Here is a 20,648-nt window from a genome sequence, read left to right as displayed (position 1 = left end):
ATATAATGAGCATCTCACTGTTGCTGCATTTAAACTTAAATGGTGTTTTATTTTTATTTTTTTCAGGTCCTCAAGCTTCAGTTTTGCTTCAGTTACACCAGGAGCTGGAATGCCACAAGGTACAAATGATATAGCAGCTTGTTAGGATAGATGTAGGAGCTTTGAGATTACTGATGCACATTATTTCTGTTTTTCTTTCTCATGTTTCTCCAGTGAAAGATGCAAGTAAATTCTCTTTTGGTGGAAATGGTAAGATGGTGTTTGGCCAGGCTGGAGAAGAGTCATTCTCCTTTACCTCAAAGTCCACCTCCCCTGGTCTTGGCACTGGGTCTCCCACTTTGGCTCCAAACGCAACAGTTGAAGGTGCTAAACCCACCTCGACCACAGCCACTCTGAGGATAGAGCCACAGCCTCCAAAGACAGCTGGTGGCGAGACTCTGGGCATTTTTTCTGGACTAAGGGTGGGCCAAGGAGAAGAAGCTAAAGATTCCTCCACCAAACCTGCTGTGGCAGCATTTACATTTGCGGACACTGGACTTGGCAAGGGCAAGGGAGCGACACAGTTTAGTTTTGGAACAGGTCTTCCAAAATCTGGAGAAGATTCTTCAGCACCAGACTTGTCCGAAGGGACCCCGTCAGGCAGTCTGTTTAAGCCTCCTGAATCAAACGCCAAGCCAGCCTTCTCCGTTCCACAGTCTAGCTCAGCCAGCTCAGCTTTCGCCTCATCTTTCAGTAGTCTTCTTGCAGCTGCACCAGAGACGCAAGAAGAACCAAAAGCTGTTCCTCAGTCTTCAGTACCTGCTTCGCCCCCTATAAAAGAACCTCCCACCAGTGAACCTGAAGTAGAGAGCACCAGTCGTCCTGTGATACCTGAACCTGCAGCACCTGCAACCACCCAGACCCCTGCAGTGTCAACACCTGCTCCTGCTTTGGCCGCACCTGCCCCTACCCCAGATCCTCCCTCGACTTTCACTGCACCAAAAGAAGTAAACCCTCCGGCACCATCCAGTGCCCTGTCCACAACAGAAACCACCCCAGAGCCATCTACCACTGCTACTGTACCCTCTTCAACTGCTGCCACCGCAGCACCTGTATCTCAGGCAGCACCTGTATCTCAGGCAGCTCCACCAGCATTCCAGATCCCCACGTCTGACAAGCCAGGCTCCATTTTTACTCAGCCCGCTCCTGCAACTACAGACAGTAGTTCTGTTGGAGTCACACCAGTTATCAACACAGCTGCCCCAGCTGCAGCTACTCAAACCTCTACCGTTGTTAGTAGTGCAACAGTGACTGCTGTGAATAACGTGTTTGGGCAACCTGCTGCACCTCCAGCTTCCTCTGCACCAGCACCAGCATCAACAGGATTCAGCTCAGCTGGGTTTGGTACATCAGCTGGTTTTGGCAAATCTGTGTTTGGCCAGGTTAGTGGCTTCGGCCAGCCTGCAAGCAACACTGGAACATCGAGTGGATTTACTTTTGGACAGTCTGCATTTGGAGCGACTTCTAGTAGTGCAACTACTGGCGGAAGTCTTTTCGGTGCTTCTACTGCTACCAATGCAAGTTCTTTCTCCTTCGGGACGAGCGGTGCTAACACAGTAAGCAGCACTGGCACTGGGCTGTTTGCACAAAGCACAAACCAGGCTTTTGGCCAAAGCTCTGGATTTGGACAGGGATCTGTGTTTGGGAGTAACACCACCACATCCTCATCTTCAGGATTCAGCTTTGGACAACCGTCAGGTGAGTCCGATTCTGGACGTGATTGGATCAACTTCAGAGCTTTTAAAGAAATCATTGGCATCTTTATTTAAAACTACTGTAAGTTCTGTGGCTTTTTATAAATTGGAAAAATGACACCAAATGTCAGAAAGAAATTGGTATTGAAAATTCTCTCATTTTGCACCCGCCTAACAGAGACCACACTGTGTCACCGACATGATGAAATGATCAATAACCAGAGCTTCTCGGCTGCATGCTGTTCAGTCACATTTGACAGTGATTATACTAACACTGTCTGACAGCTTATGAACTGTGATGTCTGTAAGGTTAGTGGGCAGTGGAGGATGTGCAAAGTTTTACACTCGCTCTGGCTGACCTCCACATGTTGTGGTAAATGTGGCACTTGTGTTTGAAATGGTATCATCTTGCAGGAAAGATTTGTGGTGTACTGTCAGCCTGAGTGGGATGGCGGGTGTTGTGCCATTCCCAAAGCTTCTATAAATTCTCAGAGCAGTATGAGAATGCCACAGCTGATGTCAGTGCATTAACTCAGCAGTTAGTCCCAGCTTGGCATTCCTGATTTCATACTTTATGGGGGGGGTCCCACTTTTCACTCTGTAGTGATGACTATAAAATGGGCCTGGCATCAAGGGCCAAATGCAGTAATCTGATCTTGTCTGTGTTAATTGAATTTGTCTTTTGTTCTCAAACAGGTTTTGGCTGCTCTTCTGCCAACCCGGTGTTCGGCCAGCAGTCTAGCAGTGGCAGTGGATTTGGACAGGTATGACCCATCTTTTTTTTTTTTTTTTCTTTTTTTTTTGTTAAACCAACTTTGGGAAATTTCTTGAATTCCCTTTCTTCTAGACAAATTTTTGAATTAATGTTTATCTCCCAGCAGCAGCCGTCATCTGGGAGTCTCTTTGGTTCCAGTTCAGCCAATACAGCAGTCTCATCTGGTGGTGGAGGATTTTTCAGCGGCCTAGGAGGCAAACCAAGCGAGGACGCTGCCAACAAGAATCCATTTGGCACCACCTCCTCCACTGGAGTGTTTGGACAGTCTGGTCAGACAGGTAGGCTAAGATGTAATAAAACTGCAGATTAACTAGAAAATTTGAACTGTAGTTGCCGATTTATGTCAGGTTCAGAAATATTTTCATCATTTTTGTTCAAGACTTTGTTCTGAGTCAGCGGTAACTACTTTGTCAAAGAACAAACCAAATAAACCCAGATCATTTTATTGTTGTGTAATTACATTTACCTGTCCGTCTTCTAGGTACCAACAGTCTCTTCGGTAATAGTGGTGCCAAGACCTTCAGCTTTGGACAGTCCTCCTTTGGGGAGCAGAAACCTACAGGGACCTTCAGCACTGGTGCTGGAAGTGTAGCATCCCAGGGCTTTGGCTCATTCTCTACACCATCAAAACCAGGTACAGCTTTCCTTGTAATTTTAATGCATTTGTTCTTCACTCCCTGCTTTTTAGTCTTGATATATTTTCACACGTTTTGAAAGTTGTGCATAGCTAGTTGTAATTCACAGGTAACGTTTTATAAGATTTATTGCTGCTGAGATTTTAAAACAAGACTTGTTTCTATGTGCTGTTCCCCATTGCTTTGGAAAGAGCGTATTTTTGGTGAAAACTGAGAATTTTTTAGTTATGTTAATTTAAATAGATATTATAGACATGAACACAGGGCTTGAAAGCAGAGTTTAAAAACTGTCAATATTTCATTTTGGATTTGCAGCTAAAAAACATATGTGCAAACTTTAAGACATATTTAGGAGTTCTTGTAAAAGTACAAACATCGACAATAGAAGGATCCTTTCTGTCAGACACACACAGTAGGCAACAGAGAGACAACAATGAAGACATCATGTATTTTTTTTCCCCTGTTCAAGTAATATCTATCCACTTATTAAGGATAGACTAAATCATTCAGTGGTCTTTCTAAACTAGATCATTTGGTGCTCTCCTGCTGGTGGCTGTATTTGTACATGAGTAAAAGGGAAGGTTTAAAAGACAGTAGTTGGACCTTCTATGATCCCTGGTTTGGAGACGGTGGCACAGGCAAAAGGACAGAAGGCAGACCTGGAGGTAGCAGAGCTGAAGATGCTAAGATTTTGCTTGGGAGTGACAAGGAGGGACAGGACTAGACATTTGTATATCAGAGGGACAAGTGAGGTTGAGCCGGTGGTTGACAAAGTCAGAGAGGAAAAACTGAGTTGCTTTGAACATGTGTAGTAGAGGGATGGTGGGTATAATGTACAAAAGATGTTGAATTGGCAGCTGCCAGATGGGAGGAAAAGATCCAGGAACCAGGAAAACCACAGAGAAGATTAATGGAAGTAGTGAAGGAGGACATGCAGAGGGTTGAAGTGACAGAGGTGGATGCTGGGGATAGTGTGAGAAGATGGAGGCAGATGATCCGTAAAGGGAGCAGCTGAAAGAAAAGGATATGTCTACATTATGTATATCATGATTTAAATGTTTCTACATTTGTTAGTCACACCAGAAATACCAGTTGTTAAGCTAAATAATGCATAACAATAATGATTTCATTTTGTAAAACAACAGTTACCTGTTTGTTCAAAGCCGTAGCCCATCTTTTTCTGTGATGGGAACTTGTAAACAAGTTAGGTTGGAAACTATGTCGATGACAAAAGTGCAAACCAGTGCATGTCTGAAACTTTGATGTAGAAAGTCAGTCACCGTATGTCGGCTGTGTCAAAGGAAACTGACATATAACCATGCAACTGAAGCCGTGTGTAACCACACGATGCACGATTATGTGGACAAGAGAAGAGAGCTACTGATTCTACTGCTGCAAACGTTGGGCGGGGGGAGTAAGCATGAAACTGTGATTAGTTCTTTCGCATTTCTTTCCAGGCCCTGGCTTAAGGGCTCTGGTTCATTGATGTGATAGTTCAGTGATAGTTAGATGACTGCGGTAGAAACGGTTTTAATACTTGGCAGCCAGTTCTTGACATTGCTCTCACCTTTATCATCTGAGCTCTTATCTCCTCACCCCTGAGGACAGAATAAACTATGAGGTTGTCAAAAGCTCCATTGTTCCCCACAGAATATTATGCAGTGCCAGTCTTCTCCATTGCCAAGTCACAGTGTATGACCTCAAAGATCTGATGTTTATTTGAATCGATTCATATTTACGACACAAATGATGCGTTTAATCTACAACTATTTATTTATAATGAAATGACTGCAGTGTCTTCTTTTTTCATGGTAGTGTATCCAATCTCAGCTTCTGCATCTGACATCCCTTTTGATCACTCAAAAGCAACTATATATAGTAACTTTTCATCACTCTTTAACAACTGCCTCTTCACAAACAGACCATTTTCCCAGTGTCTGGACACTGAGGTTTTGCTCTCCCATAGGAAGAAGATGTGTCAGTGACATCACGTCTGTTAAGTAAAGGCAATAACACGTGTGAATAAGCTTTTTGTATAAATAGAAATTTGTTATGGGTGAAAATTTTCCTATAACAAATGAACTAATCCATCCCTATACCATCATGGATGATTGCCTTTGCAGAGTGCTGATTTCAAAAGTCAGATGGTTTCTTATACTCTTTAACCTGGGTACACGATGAGTAGGACTTTGAAAAAGAAATTCAAATTTTATTTTTCAAATCTGTCTCTCAATCAAAGCAAACAACAAAGAGTCATTTAAACCACATCTTAACTGCTCACGCTACCTAAAAACTTTCCATTTCTAAATGAGGAGAAGACTGAGGATGTTGCTTTTGGTCGCCCCGAACAGCTCAGTAACTCGCTCGCACTTTTGGCACTTTAGGGTTTTAACCTTTAACCTTTTACCAGGAATTTGGATCTTATTTTTGACAGTGGTTTCAAATTCGACGGACAGATTAGCTCTGTGGTCAAAGCAGGGTTTTATCAACTCGGACAGTTGGCCAAAGTCAAGCCCTATCTACCTTGAGAGAGTTATCCATGCTTTTAATTGTATTTGCCCCAACTATTGTACCTCCCTTTTTGCAGGCCTGGGTCACTCTGCTATCTGAAGTTTACAGTTAGTTCAAAATGCAGCTGGTCGACATCTTACAGGGGCAAAAATGTGAGAGCACATTGCCCCAGTTTTATCCTGTCCTCATTGGCTCCCTGTCCCTTTTTTTTTTTGGAATTGATTTTAAGATGCTATTGCACCCCCCCCCCCCCCCCCCCCAAATTTATCTGAGCTTTTAAGTATCCACGCTCCACTTAGGGCACTAAGGTCTTCCAATCAGATGATTTTGGATGTTCCCAAGACAAGGCCATTTTGGTTCTAGGCCCTGTCTTGTGGAACCGCCAACCCCAAAACATCAGATCTGTTTGTAGTGGAGAGACCTTCAAGTCTTTACTCAAAACTCACCTGGTCTTCCTGGCTTTTAGCTCGAGTTGAGTAAAGACATCTCAGTGCATTCCTATTTTTATTCTATTTTTATTTTAGCGTATTTTATCTATTAATCCTTGTGTTTTGTTCTCACTGGATGAACCTCTAAAGCATTTTAGTCAAGAACCATGACCATGGGATAGTTTTCCACTTCTGCTCAATGCATCTTAAATTAAGCTCAGCCTCTAACAGGCAGCACTGCGTTCGACCCTCATTTAGATATGGTTTTTGGTGACTGATCAATTGGTGACTGATCACAGCATTCAAAGGGTTCCTGATTTCCACCCGAGAAATGTGCGCTTTCCATGCTGCGCTGCCTGAGGGCCTGAATCTGTTACAGTGTTAACACAAAGAGACAACCACTCACGCTCACTTTCACACCTACTTTCAAATTTAGAAACACCAACTAACTTAAACTCATACATGTCTTGGATATATAATGTAATTTCCTGTAAAAGTTGAATTCCTCATATTCTTTGCACTCTTACTTTGAGAAACATTTTAAATGGTTCAACACATTGGTGAACCCCACCATGTTTTTCTTAATCTATCGAGATGATGCGCTGATTATTTTCAGTCAATTCTTGGAGAACTCATTATTATACATTTAAAAGTGGTCTTTATTGTGTAAATCACTTCTGAATAGAGCTGGGGCGCTATGGATAAAAACCAGTGCAGGCGTAGTTAAATTCGCCCTTAGAGGGCTGTTTTAAACCAGGAGAAACCCTGTCTACATCACATTGTAGTTTGTCTGAAAACATCATGTAAATTTAAAAACCGATATGCTGATACTTTGCTGCTCGTGGCCATGAGTAGTCATAGTAGTAGCAGCTATTCAAGCTGTACCTCAGAGCCTCTGGGATATTGGTAACCCTCAGCACACTAATTCTCCATCACTGGCCATGCAGGGGGAATGTATTCTTGTTACATTAGCTCAATCAATTATTTACTGGGGCATGCTGCTAGCCAGGCTGTAATTTCAGTACACTCTTTCTCTCCTGCCAATCAGAGGCTTTGAATTGGTGTGAAGTACTCATCATGCTTATAACAGTTTACTGCTCCAGAGGCTGTGCACAACAATACTGTAAATGCCCACACGTGTACTCAGGTAGCTTCTGATGAGTTACAATAGGGGGATATGCAATTTTTTTAAAAAAAATTTTAAATTTAAAACATAGCTAAAATACTTTTTCTGTCTTTACCTAGGAATTTATTTTCCTTTTTGGAAGTGCCAGCACTAAATTCAATTTATGTTTCTTCATATGAGTCCAAGAAGAACTCTAGATTAAATTTTAGTGTTTGCAGTAGCTTTGTTAAAGGGAAAAAACATCTACATGGATGTAATGCCTGATGTAAATAAGCCACTTAGCATATAATGTTATAAAAGTTACAGAAATTGCTTCATGACTCACATTTCTTCTGTATTTTCTTTGTAGAAAGAACGCTGGAAACCAAGTAACTTCCTGCTCTGTTATCCGATTTCCTTCCTACAGGTGGCTTTGGCAGTGCTCCGGTGTTTGGGAGTCCTCCTTCTTTTGGGGGTTCCCCAGCATTTGGTGCTGGAGCATCTTTTGGCTCAAGCCCTTCATTCAGCAGTCCTATTGGATCATCGGCTGGCAAAGTGTTCGGAGAGGGCACCGCGGCTGCCAACATGGGAGGATTTGGGTAAGCAAGACGAAGTCTTTTTTGAAAGGTTTGATATGGAAAAAAAATCCATCGTTGTGTAATTAAAGCTGACTTTAGAGCAACCTAAAGGTTCAGCCACTTTGATTCAGGGTGGCTGAACCTTTAGCTGAACTTTGTTTATAGAACTTCTATCTGCATCTAGTTTGTCTGTAATCTATTTTCTTTGCCTGCTCTGATATTCAAGCGGAATTAAAGCGGAAAATATTTTCAGTAGAACAACCTTTCATTGACAAAGTAGTGTAACAGAGAACTGTTTTTTTTCTCAACCCACTGTTGCAGACAATGAGTATTTGAAAATGTCATTGTCATCAGGCTATTATTGTCATAATAGGCGCCTTTCAGTGTTCTCAGCACTACAAGACAAACCAGCTGAAAGCAGCATTTAACAACACTATTAAAAACCCCATTAACATTTAAGTGTAGAGAAACAAAACATTTTTATTGGTCTATAGAGTTATATGAGGCAAATTTGGGAAGTGAGGCTTAATTTTATTACTTTTAAACACACACATTTCTATCTAATCTAATTCCAGCAGTTCTGACTTCAGGCAGGATTTCCTGATTATTATGTTTTTTAATCCTCCCCTCCTCCTTATCATTTATACTCTAATGATTTGCATTAACCTCTGGTGTGTTCACATGTGCATGTGTTTTGATACCAGCAACCATGGTTGCCAGCACAAAACAAACCCAGCTCTGTGCCAGACTAGATTATTCCCTCCAGATAATCTCAATCTGGGGTCATGAAGCCTGCAGATTAAACTGACATGCTCTCTCTCTCTCTCTCTTTCACTGTTTTGCTTATTCTTTTTTTCTCTCCCTTGGGAGTGAGCGGGCGTTGGGTCCTGTAGAAAGGATTAATGTATAAATCCCAGCCTGTCAATCCTCACATGCCAAACAAGTAAAAAAATAAAAAAATAAAGCTAAACAAATTCACATTCACTATCTTGAATGTTCTGCTTTGTTTACATGTTTAACTAACCAATAAAAACATCTTGGACAAACTATTTGCTCACATGTATGTGTGTTTAATTATGAATTTATGACTGTCAGACCAGTAACCTAATATTGTCAAGCATTTTGTCTTACCAGCCCCATTCAGGTGTGGCTGTCTTTTTTTCAGTTGTAACTTTTGCGTTTTACAGTATCACAACCTCAGCACCTGCTCCGGTTTTCAGGTTTGCCCCACCTCCTAGCACTCCGTCCTTTGGTGCGCTAGCCGGTCAGAGCGCTCCATCATTCGGGAGCCTGGCCCAGCAGGGACCTGGGTTTGGAAGTCAGCCCAGCAGCTTTTCAGGTTTTGGACAACAGCCACAGCCAGGAGGTGAGACTACTACTTTACCTGAATTATTTTTGTTTTTATTTTTTCCCCCTTCCTCATCATCTTCAGCTGCCATCTTGCCTGCTATCACTCTAGTTTATTCCCTACAGTGAGTCACTCAACAGCGCCATTCTTCCAGCAACTGTACAATTTTAGCCATTGTACAGTGTTTATCACAAGTTTCTTTACTTTAACTGTCTTTCAAACTTGAAAAAGGAAGGTGGCTTTATTGTTGTGCAATAGAAATTTCCTGAGTATTGCGACCAAACAAGTGTTTTTGTTGTGTTAATTACACTTTTAGGGTAGATTGTGCATCACATGAAGATTTTAAAGTGGTCAATTTCCTCATTTGGCAACACAATGCAAGTTTGTGCGAAACATATCCAAGGAGTACTTCCCTCTCAAACATGATAAAGACAAAGGATGACAAAGGATGGATGAATACATTTTATGTTTCATGGGCTAATGAGACAGAAAGGGGTTCACTGTAACACACTGTATGGTGAATTTGCCTGTCCTGCACATCTATAAACTTTCACTGCATTACAGCTGTTACAGGTTTCTTTGCCGAGATGACTGGTGTGCATCCCTCTGAGTTTTCATGCATGCAAGATCCAAATTATTTTTCCATGCACTCATTTCTTTGATATTTCTCTCCTTTGTTTCAGTCCTCTGCTTTATTTTTTTTCTGAAGTTTTAATGGTATTGTGGATGCACACTATACACAATATGCATACTGTACATAGGACTGTCCACTAACCCACTTCCAACACATAGGCACACAGATCATGTGACTCACGCTGTGAAGTGAGACTTCCATTAGTCTTTTTTTCCCACTTGCAGTAACAATTACCAAATTAATCATGTATTTATTTTTTATATTTTTAGGATTCTCTGGAAACACCTTTGGGTCTGCAAACCAGTAAGTGTGGTCCATCCATCTAGTTTTAATTAGTCTTTTTGTGTGGTTTTTTTTCTTGTGTGTGTTAATGTGAACTGATAAGTAGACAGACCCACATTTCTCTGTTCCTCGCTGGCAGCACTGCATTGTGCCTGTGGTATTTGAACTCTGCTGAAGCTTCCATCTTGCACCGCAGTGCTCCCTATAGAACCTTTCAGGTTTAATACCACCTCATCTAACCTCATTTCTTTCCTCTTTTCCATCTTCTTTCTTTCCTCTGTTCCTCATAATCGCTCATATTCACCATTATTTCACTGCATTGTCTTACAGTAAATTTTGAAAGCAATTATTATAGGAAAATATTGTTTTTAGTCATATTTAGAAGATATTCTAAAAACTACCCAATGCTGCACTTGCTAAATCTATAGCACATGAAGGGTGTGTGGGTGTGGCTTTTCATTCTCAGCCCCTGTGAAGCTGGTGCTCCTTACTTGGCTGTGCATGGTTTAAATGTTCAAGCAGAGCTTTCTTACTAATTAAACCTAAAACTAATTAAAGTGATTATTTTTTCCTTCACCTCCTCTTCTCTATCTCCTCTTCTTTCCTGTCATCCTTCAATTTCACTTTCTACCTTTTTATACTGCTTCTCGCTTCATTTTCCATGTGTCACATGGCAGCCAGTGTTTCCCCGGGGTGTGTTCCAGTGGAATGCACTCTGAAGTGTGCAGGAGTGTGTGAAGACAAGGCTTAGTCTATTGGACACATTCACATTCTGTTAATAATCCTTCTCTTTCAGTCTTTTCTGCTTTTCTCTTGTGTCTGCCTTCAAAACTGTATGCATATTACATTCTTTGTACAGACAGGATTGTTGCCAAGTCAAAATTGCCTTTACTTTTATTTCTCAAATCTACAAGCGTTATAATTTTTGATTTAATAATATTAACAAAAAAACCTTCTACTACAATGACACTGGGGAAAAAGCCTGAATTAAAATGAAATCCATTCATGATTATCAAGAAATTATTTGTAGGAACCTTGGATTTGTGTTTAAACCTTAAAAAGAACGAACAGAAACATTCCAGTGTTTTTATTACCCTGTGCTGTGAAAAACTAAACATCTCCATTGACAACTCTAAAACCAGTTTTGAAAAGTGTAATCATTGCTAACAATAAATCATAATCCTACAATAAAATATGGCTCTTAACAGCAGCTCTCTCCAATGTAAAAACCATTCATCATGTGCACTTGTCATTGCTGCCAAGACAAAAGGCAAATGCAGGAGTACAAAATCAGACACTTTCACTGAATTCAACGCGTTTTTTCATTTGATTTATTTCACAACCTGCCTGGAAAAATGCTGCGGAAAGCAATTAGGACGACATGATGTCAAATCTATAAGAACACTGGGTGGGTGCGTGGGTGGACAAGATGTCATGGTGTCTGTGTTTTGATTTGCTCGTTAGAGGTCATTTTAATAGTCCTGCTGCTGACTTTTTAAACATTCAAAACTCTTTCTCAGTAATGTCTCTCCCTCTCTCTCTCTGATCTCTTTTTACAGATCAAATTCTCAAACATTTTCCAGTTGGAGAAGCTAGTTTTTGTCTTTTAAACCACCTTGAGCTACTGTAGATGCCACTGCGACATTTCTTCTTCTTCACTTAAAGCTCTCTGGGCCATACATTGGGAGAAGCGCAAGGCTGCATTGTGTTTGGGTTGGCTGCTCATAGAGCAGACACATGTTATAACTTTTTGTGATCTTAATATTTTCTTGGACACAGTTGAATCAAGTTTTGACATGTTTACAAGTAAAGAGTGTATGGTTGTCTTCATTGTCACAATATACACACATCAAGGGTTGTTGCCTTACAAGTACAATTTTTGCACTTTGAAAACATGACTTAAAAAAAACCCTGAGCTTTACTTTCACTCTTTAACTTTGTAAAGCTGTTAAAACAACATCCAGTCTACTTTTACGTTGCTGCCAATGCAGACTTTGACAGATTAGGTATGTGTGAAAAATGCAAAACTTGGAGGTGTGTATTTAATAGCAAAAACTGATTTTAAATTTTGACTTGTTGAAATAAGACGTTTAAAAAAAATTGTTTTTTGTTTTGTTTTCCCCCCCACTAAATCCATCCCTCGGATGTGTATTTTTACATGGAAAACTAAGAATAAACCAAATATTTCAAGTTTTTTTTTTGTCTACACTTAATGTGAGCACTGGTAATAATTTGTCTTGCTCTGTTTTCCCATGAAAATAACTGTAGCTGCCTGGATAGAAATCTTTGATGTAAGGTGGTTTCAGTGCCATTGCTAAAGGTGTGTAAAATCGAGCACCGGTCCATGCAGCCTGCCTTTTACAAGGATTTGTGAAAGAATGTGTGGCTCTTAAGAGTGTGGTGCTGTAATAGGATTCCTTTATTTTAGGCCCTCCTTGATATTCCGCGATATTCGACTTCAAGTACTATTGTTACAAAGTAGAATCGTTAAGGAGCTACAGAACCCAACCATGAAGTGGCAGACTACATAAACTTACTGATTGGAGTCACAGAATATCTAAAAGTTGCAGCGCTTTGCTGACTCAATCTTCTGACATTAACATCGGCACAAAAACTGCACCAATAGCTTAATGGCATGCGTTTCCATGGATGAGCATCTTCTGTAGGAGTAATGTACAGGTGGCCCATTACTTGTCTACAAATTGTAATATGATTATAGCTGAGAGGAACTTTCCACTCTCATGCCATAAGTATAAAAACAGGCATCATCTGAACATCAGTCTCTCTGCTCAGTGACGTTCATTGACGTACACTGACCACAATATAATTGTGAGGAGAAAACATAAAGCTACACTTTAACACGAGTGGGTGGCATGAAGAACAACATTAATTAGTGAACCATGATATGTACCTTATTTTCTTCTTTGCTTCTGGAAGGATTCCACATACAGGAGCTGAAGGTGGCTGTGGGCAAATGTTGAGGGAGGTATCAGAGCCCTGATGTTTGTGGCATGTGGCCCCAGGAAGCAGAGTAACATTGTTAGCTTATGGCTGTGGAGGATGTCACTGTCACTCTGTCAGCCCTTATCTTGCATCTCTCTGCAAACGGATGGCAGAAGTCCTGGTGGGCCTGAAGTGGCATGGGAATGTCAGGGTCATGGCATGTGGCCTGTAATAGACACCTGCTAAAAAAGAAAAGCCCATATTCTGTCCTCAATAGATAAAAAGAGCAGGCTGGAGCCTTTGATGGCTTTGGCATCCACAAGTGAAGAATAAGTAGCTATAAATGGATTTTATATGCAAGTAATTGGTTAATGAACAATTGAACAATGAAGATCCAAAGAAAATATTCAGCAATTACAATTTTATTTTGAAGAAGAATTCGATTATCAGCATTACACACATGATCGCACCGAAGCCTCTTTGACATCTCAGGTAAAGATTGATAGTTGGACACGATGGCAGATTACAGCAGCACACGGGCTGTTGCAGAGCCTGAAGTCTGTAATGCTTTCAGCTAAACCGGATGAGCTTATGAGATTTTCAGCACCCACTCCACAACTGGCCTCAATGAAAGCATTAAAAGAGGAGCCTTTATTGTAATTATTATTATTTTACCACATGCCTAGCCGAAATACTCAGAGGTGGTGTCTAATGTCATTGTTCCTGGGGATAAGGAGGGCAGGAGAGTCTCACACTCGGGAGGTTGGCAGCTGTCTTCATGGAATCCGGATAAAAATAGTTTAGTCCAAACCAAACACCCACCCATCCCTCCCCCAGCCCCACCCTCATTCTCTGTTGTCTCCCAGCCCAACCCCCCATTCAGTGATGATTAGCAGCTCCTGAGCACATATTCATCATTGCTGCATGAGCCTCGGTGTGTGCTCGTTCGAGTCTTTAGGCATATCTATGAACAGAGTGCTATTTCTACAGTAAATGCTGCTGATTTCGGTCACTAAAGTGGCCCAAGTTGTGCATATTTTAGCAGCTAGCCTGTTTTGAGTCCCTGTTTTGCAAGGTTAGGGTTAACCAAGGCTTTTGTGAGCAGCATCTCTACTGAAGGAGAATGCACAATATGCCCTAATGGGTAATCGTGTTTCTGCAGATAATCCAATAATCCACTAACAGACAACAGAGACCTCACTTCCTATTTCTCCTGCCTTCTGCATGCTTGCTGACTTTGTGGTGCACAATGGATTTATTCCTTAACTATGCTATTGTGAAATATTTCAGTATTTAACAGAGAAACAATCAAAAACAGACCACTTGGACCATATTCATTATGTTATGTTAAAGGGGATCTGTCTGTAACGGCTGTCATCAACAGTTCGCAATGTTGGTGTGTTAGTCTGACATTTTGTTCCACACTAAAATATCTTGACAGCTATCCAATGAACAGCCATGAAGTAGGGCACAGATATCGATAGTACTTTGAAGGGATTCAATCCATTCCAATCTCTGTGGTGATTCCTTGGTATTTTCTCCTGTGCCAGCAGTGACATAAACGTTTTCATCCATAGATCAGTGCCAAATTTTTTACAGACATTTAGGATTTCAAGATAAATCAATTCAAGTGAAATCTCATAATAACTATTGGATATTTTCTTTTTATAAAAATGCATTTTAGGCATGTAGACATGGTCAAGGGTAGTGTGCCTAAGTTCAAACTGCATCAGAAAGGTTGAAGAAAAGTGATTAAAGTCACTTTGAATGTGACTTGAAATGATTGGTGCCACAGGTCTGACTACTTTAGAAGTTGTGTGTGTGAAAATGACAGAGTAGCAATCTGCAGGGTTTACAGACTGGTTTTAAAAAGAGGAAACATCCAAAAAACAACAACATTGCATAAAACTGCCTTACTGATGCCAGAGATCAGAAAAGAATGCCCAGACTGCTTTCTGCTGGAACATTCAGATGGTCAGTTCAGAATTTGGTGTAAACAACATGAAACATTAGTACCAGTTCATCATTATTTAAGTGCTTCAGCCTATGCAAGTAATGCTGCTGACCATGCCCATTCTTTTACAGACACAGTGTGCCTATCTTCTGATGGCTGCTTTAAGCACAAAGCTCAAATCATTTCAAAGTAGCTTTGTGTAGATGGTAAGTTCGCTGTACTCAAATGGCCTCGACAATAACCAGATCTCAATCCAACAGAGCACCTTTGGGATGTGGTGAATCGGGTAGATTCGGATCATGGATATTTACCTGACAAATCGGCATTATGTTATCGCGCCAGTATGGATCCAAATCCCAAGAAATGTTCCCAGCACCTTGTTTAATCTGTGCCTTAAAGAATTGAGGCAGATATAAAGGCAAAAAGGAGCCCAACCCAATAATAGGAAGATGTAGTCTGTGTAGGGGTGTGGGTTCTGAAACTCTGCACATCTCTCTTGTATACTCAGGAACTGCTATCTTGTACTCCAGGGTTTACTATTTGTATTATTAGATTGGATCTTTTTTTTGTGTGTGTACACCCACTGGTACTCTTATACTTATGAGGTGGGAGTGTATGTTCCATATTGTCTTATGTTCTTCAAAAAGAAAACGGCATATTGTTCAATTTGTCTTTTGTAAAAGTGGATGCAGAAAATTTAATAAAAATATCTAGGGGGAAAAAATAATGGTAAATGGCCTGTATTTGTATAGCGCCTTTCTAGTCCCTAAGGACCCCAAAGCGCTTTACACATCCAGTCATCCACCCATTCACACACACATTCACACACTGGTGATGGCAAGCTACATCGTAGCCACAGCCACCCTGGGGTGCACTGACAGAGGTGCCTAATAGGAAGATGTACCTAAAGAAATGGCCTGTGATTCTATAAAACCTTAAACTTAGTTAAAAATGTCACATCCTGATGCCTTAGTTTGTGACTAAATGTCTGAAGATGATACAATTATATTTGTACATGTAACAATTTTTCATTTAAATCTTGAAGCCAGACGGACTCAACAGGGCATGGTTACTGTTACTGACAAGGGACTTTGTAAAACCAAAATAAAGACTTTTTCTGAAATCAAATCAACCTGTGACTAAAAACTGAAGAAAAGACAGCATTCTGTCAGAGATGCCTAAAGCCAGAATTCTCCCGCTAGCGAAATAAGTTGGTGAATATAAGCACTAAAACTTGTTGAAAAGTGCAAACTCTCAAAGCTGCCAGCGTGACTGTAGGCTCTTGGTCTTGTTTAGCAGCTTTTTCTGCTTATAGCTGAAAGTTGTCTCATTCTTTACCTAAATAAGTCTTGCAGTCATTGATGTAGACTGCAAGAATGATTAAGCGTTTTTTAAAAACAACTCACTGGTACAAGCTCAGCTTTTACTTCATACTCTGATTATATTAGATATTTTCATTTTTTCTTGAATGTTGTCACAGTTAAATAGTTTGAAGCGTCGGTGTGTGGAGCCAACTTGTACACCACTGAACACTCTACTCTTTGTTTCACTCTCATCACCTCCAGATGTTTTTGTCCTGCAGTTGCGGCAGAAAGCAATGGTCACTTTATGCCTATTTCTTAAATGCTAACAACCGCTTTGAGCACTGTAGCAGCACACCGATGAACAGAATGAGTGATAAACAATATCTGAGCCCCCCCCCCCAACCTCTCAGGGTTTATCTCTTTTTGTTTTTATTACTTCCCTACTTCAGCTCCAAATCTCCTCTCCTTTTTCCCCTTCTCTGTCTTTAACTCATTCGCAGGGATTATGCAAGGCCTGTGTCATCGCTTAATCGCTTATCTTGATACTTCAAAGGATTTTTTTTCCTTTTTTTTTTTTTAATTCTCCAAGTTCTAAATTCATGCAAATTTCACTTAGTCTTCCAAGTACATCCAAAGTATTCAGGCCAGCGCCTTAGCCGAAAAGATCAGTAACATGTGAAACCACAATTTCAACACTTACACTGCATGTGAGTGGATTAGTGAGGAAAGGCTTTAAGCTCTTACCTAATAGACATGATCGTGGATGTCCAGTGTTGCATCAGATGTTAGAGGCACTCAGGTTTTTCAGAAAGGCCAAAAGGCTTGTAACGGCTACTTATGACAGCTGCTGCAGTGAAGCTTTCTGGTGTTCCCCTTTAAACATCATTTTGACCTCACCGGTTTTAATATATGAATGTTTTAGAAATATATCCACCAAAAAGTATTCTTTATTTTTGGGTCTTTCTCACCCTCTTTTTAAAAATCCTAAATAGAATCTTAAGATATTTTGAGGAGCCACTGCAAGTGATCTGGTGTTACAGGAATTTTTATTTGGAGCATATGCATGGATCTATCAAAATATGACCTTCTCAACACCTTTATTGAAGTGTATCACATGAAGACAGGAGAATTTTTTTTGGTGAACTGGATCCTCATCAGATCAGCAGACATTACAAATTCATCTTCGAAGAGTCTAGAGTTCACCATTTCACAGTCAGAGATCCAAAAAAAGAAACCTGAAGACCATTGTTACTCTCCCTGGGCACCCAAAATTACTTCAGATTACTCCAAGACAAGAATGTCAATCACTTTACATCTTTACTTTTACACATTTACTTTTATGTGAAAAGCTTAACTACACATTTAGTCGGTGAGAGATCTTCATCTAAGAGCAATTTCAGCAGCATGTCTCCGTTTTTCTACATGATAAAGATGAAAGAAACCTGTCAGCATGACTCTTTGGGCTTAAATTGTAAGACATAAATGTGTAAAATTATCGAAATCAATAATTTAATGACTTTGGTTTATTATGAATGGACATGGGGGAGGTCCTTATCAGCAGGAAAAGCTGTAAAACCTGTGAAGATACAGTTAAAAGTCAAAAAATGTCTTCCTTCCCCTTTGTCTAAAGCCACCCAATAACCAAGATTAGTCTTTGCCGGGCCAATACCGGCTCATGGATCTTATGTTTGGCACACCCACTTCAAGAGGAAGGTGTGTAGATCTCAAAGAAAACCAGGGTTAATTGTAAAAAGCTGTAGGCCTCTCTTAAAACACCAAATGTATGTTTTGATGGGGCAATCATAAAGAGAACACTAAACGTCTGTCATTCATACAAAGCAGAAGGCTGTTGGGGAATCGTTCTTGAGCAGATGAGACCAAAACAGAGCTTTTTGGTTTCATCAGAACTAGAGCTGGGCGATATGAGATTTTTTCATATCACGATATGTTTTTTTCATTTCAGGCGATAACGATATATCACGATATAAGCCAAATAACTATATTTGTAAGATTTAAATGTGCCGTTGCTCACAAGTAAAATGTGAAATAATCAGCAGCTTGTTTTTATTTAAATATTTATTTCCCATAATAAGTTCAACAGGGTAGATGTACTTAAGGAACATGAGACTTTTTCAGATAAATAAAGGCAAATATTGCAAACTACACAAAAGGCAGCCGCTAAAGCGTTTAAGTTTCAAAATAGAACAAACGAAACAGACTAAATTGTCAATTCCACTTAGAAACAAAATATTAATTCTAAAAATAAATCTTAGTTTGTTTAACAGAAGAACAGACAAAACTGACTAACTTTTGTCAATATCAAATAAACTGAGAACTAAAAGGAAATTCTCAATCTCTCCTTGTTGTATAGCTTAGCTTTTCAAACAGTTTTAACAGTTACTTTAGTCTGACAAAAGCCGAATGACGAATTAGCGCTTCCAGTCAGAGACTGAGGCTACGTCCACACGTACACGGGTATTTTTGAAAACTGAGATTTTCCGTTTTCGTTTTGAAAAATAATCCCGTCCGCACATAAAGAGAGAAATCAAGGAAAACGCTGCTATGAACATGCCAAAGCAGCAGGTGGCGCTAGATTCCTAACCGTGCCGAAATGTTGGCCAATCAGAAGTCTAGAAGCCTCGGTGGGAAAAAGTAAACAAAGCTGGGGCATAGAAGCAGAACCGAGTCGTATGTGTGGACGGACAGTAACTGTGTGTATATGTAAGCATTTAAACACTGCAGAGAGTAGAATTAACAGTAACAGTATTGTAGAAATTCATTTCACCGAAACAATAACGTGGCGCACAGTGTGACGCATGCTCCAGTTTATTGTATTTCCAGACTTGCTTTCGGCACAATTTACAGTGCACGCTACTCTATTTTTGTCAGACTTGAAATAGCCGAAATACCTTCACACTACGGAACTTCTATGGCTCTTCCGTTCGACAATCTCTCCGGCATTGGAACCATCATCTGTTTTCTCTTTGGTCACGCTCGGTTGATTTTTCTAGTCGGCACACTCATTTCCTCCATTACCCGCTGGCTACTTCCCAAACAAACACACGTGCGGCTTGGCACTTGTGCTGTACGTAACAAGCCACGCGACGTGACGCTGCGGCTGTGATTGGTTCGGCTCTGCGCTACTTAATTTGGATTGGCTGACCCCTTTTTTTTTTTTTTTTCTTTGAGGACAAGAGCGGCGAGGTCTATCGCGATAGCTTAATTTCTCTATCGAGTAAAAGTTATATCGCGATACATATCGTTATCGTTCTATCGCCCAGCTCTAATCAGAACTTTATACTTGAGGAAATAATATTCCCTCTAATGTATAAGGTGTTGTGTTGTTCCAGCCGGTGTAATAATGGTATTATGTAATTCTGAATTATTGCCAGCAAATACTAAACAAAGGTCACAACGTTATTCTGTGACCTGAACTTTAAAAGAGAGGACACACAAGTCATTCAAAATCGGCTCTAAAAAAGATTGAATGTTGTGTAAAATACACATAAAAACAGAATGCAGTGATTTGCAGATCTTATAAACCCATATTTTATTCACAATAAAACTCTCTCAGGCAAGCTTTCTTGTAATTTCTTTAAAAAGTCTTCAGGAATAGTGTTCCAGGCTTCTTGAATTATATTCAAAGCTCTTGTTTGGATGTCTTTTTTTTTTTTGGTCTGTTTTCTGTCTCAAGGATCTCACACAGCCTCAATAATGTTGATGTCTGGGCTCTGGGGAGACCAGTCAATGTCTAATAGTGCTCCACCGTGTGTTTTTCAATCTAGCTTTGCTGTTACTGCATTGACGGTGTGTTTAGGATCATTGCCATGTCTGACTGGCAGTGGTGCTATGAAAATTATGCCGTTGTTTTCCACATGGTCCTGCATGGTGGATGTGTACACTTTTCACATAATTTGTTCAGTTTTGACAATAGTCCACTGACCTAAAATTCAACCCCAAACAACACACGTTTCGCTGACAGTTTAAACCAGAAGTCATATATTTGGATTCATTGCTCCATATGATCTGTTGCCACCGATTTTCATTCCAGTTCTTATGTGAGTTGGGATTCCTCTGCCCTTTCATCCTGTTTCGTTTCCCTAAGGATGGCTTTTTGACAGCCCCCTTTACACTGCTGATGAGGCTTCATTGTAGATGGCTCAACTGAAGAGCCAGATGCATCTCTCAAGTCCTGTGTTGGGTCTTTGCCTGTCCAAATGTGTTACATTTGTCATGTTTCACAGATTTAACTGAAGAGTGGGACCAAATCATGTGTTTTTGCAACAGGCTGCTAGTAACAAAATGCCTAAAGATAAAATTTAAAATTGTCTTTGCTATCCAATGTGCAAAGAAAAACTTTGAAAGCCCTATTCACCTTTTGTATTTCTCACAATGTTATCAAGATTCACTTTTGTAAG

General features: G+C 40.3%; 1 protein-coding gene across 7 annotated transcripts in view; it reads left to right on the top strand.

Moving 5' to 3' along the window:
- Positions 1-20,648, top strand: part of nup214 (nucleoporin 214) — a 66,246-nt gene that overhangs the window by 21,566 nt on the left and 24,032 nt on the right. For 2 of the 7 annotated variants that reach the window (XM_080869999.1, XM_080869997.1), the window contains exons 28-36: positions 67-119; positions 214-1,737; positions 2,430-2,497; positions 2,612-2,786; positions 2,990-3,142; positions 7,615-7,786; positions 8,953-9,131; positions 10,017-10,050; positions 11,589-12,685. In XM_080869999.1, the coding sequence (XP_080726125.1) occupies positions 67-119; positions 214-1,737; positions 2,430-2,497; positions 2,612-2,786; positions 2,990-3,142; positions 7,615-7,786; positions 8,953-9,131; positions 10,017-10,050; positions 11,589-11,625 (2,395 nt within the window). In that variant the 3' untranslated portion in view covers positions 11,626-12,685. Of the gene's footprint in view, positions 1-66; positions 120-213; positions 1,738-2,429; positions 2,498-2,611; positions 2,787-2,989; positions 3,143-7,614; positions 7,787-8,952; positions 9,132-10,016; positions 10,051-11,588; positions 12,686-20,648 lie in introns of those variants that run through there. The other 5 variants (XM_080870003.1, XM_080870001.1, XM_080869998.1 and 2 more) reach the window with 4 other exon arrangements.

This window comes from Rhamphochromis sp. 'chilingali', assembly GCF_963969265.1.
Source record: "Rhamphochromis sp. 'chilingali' genome assembly, chromosome: 2".
Lineage (NCBI taxonomy): Eukaryota > Metazoa > Chordata > Actinopteri > Cichliformes > Cichlidae > Rhamphochromis > Rhamphochromis sp. 'chilingali'.
This window is presented reverse-complemented; position numbering and strand designations above follow the sequence as displayed.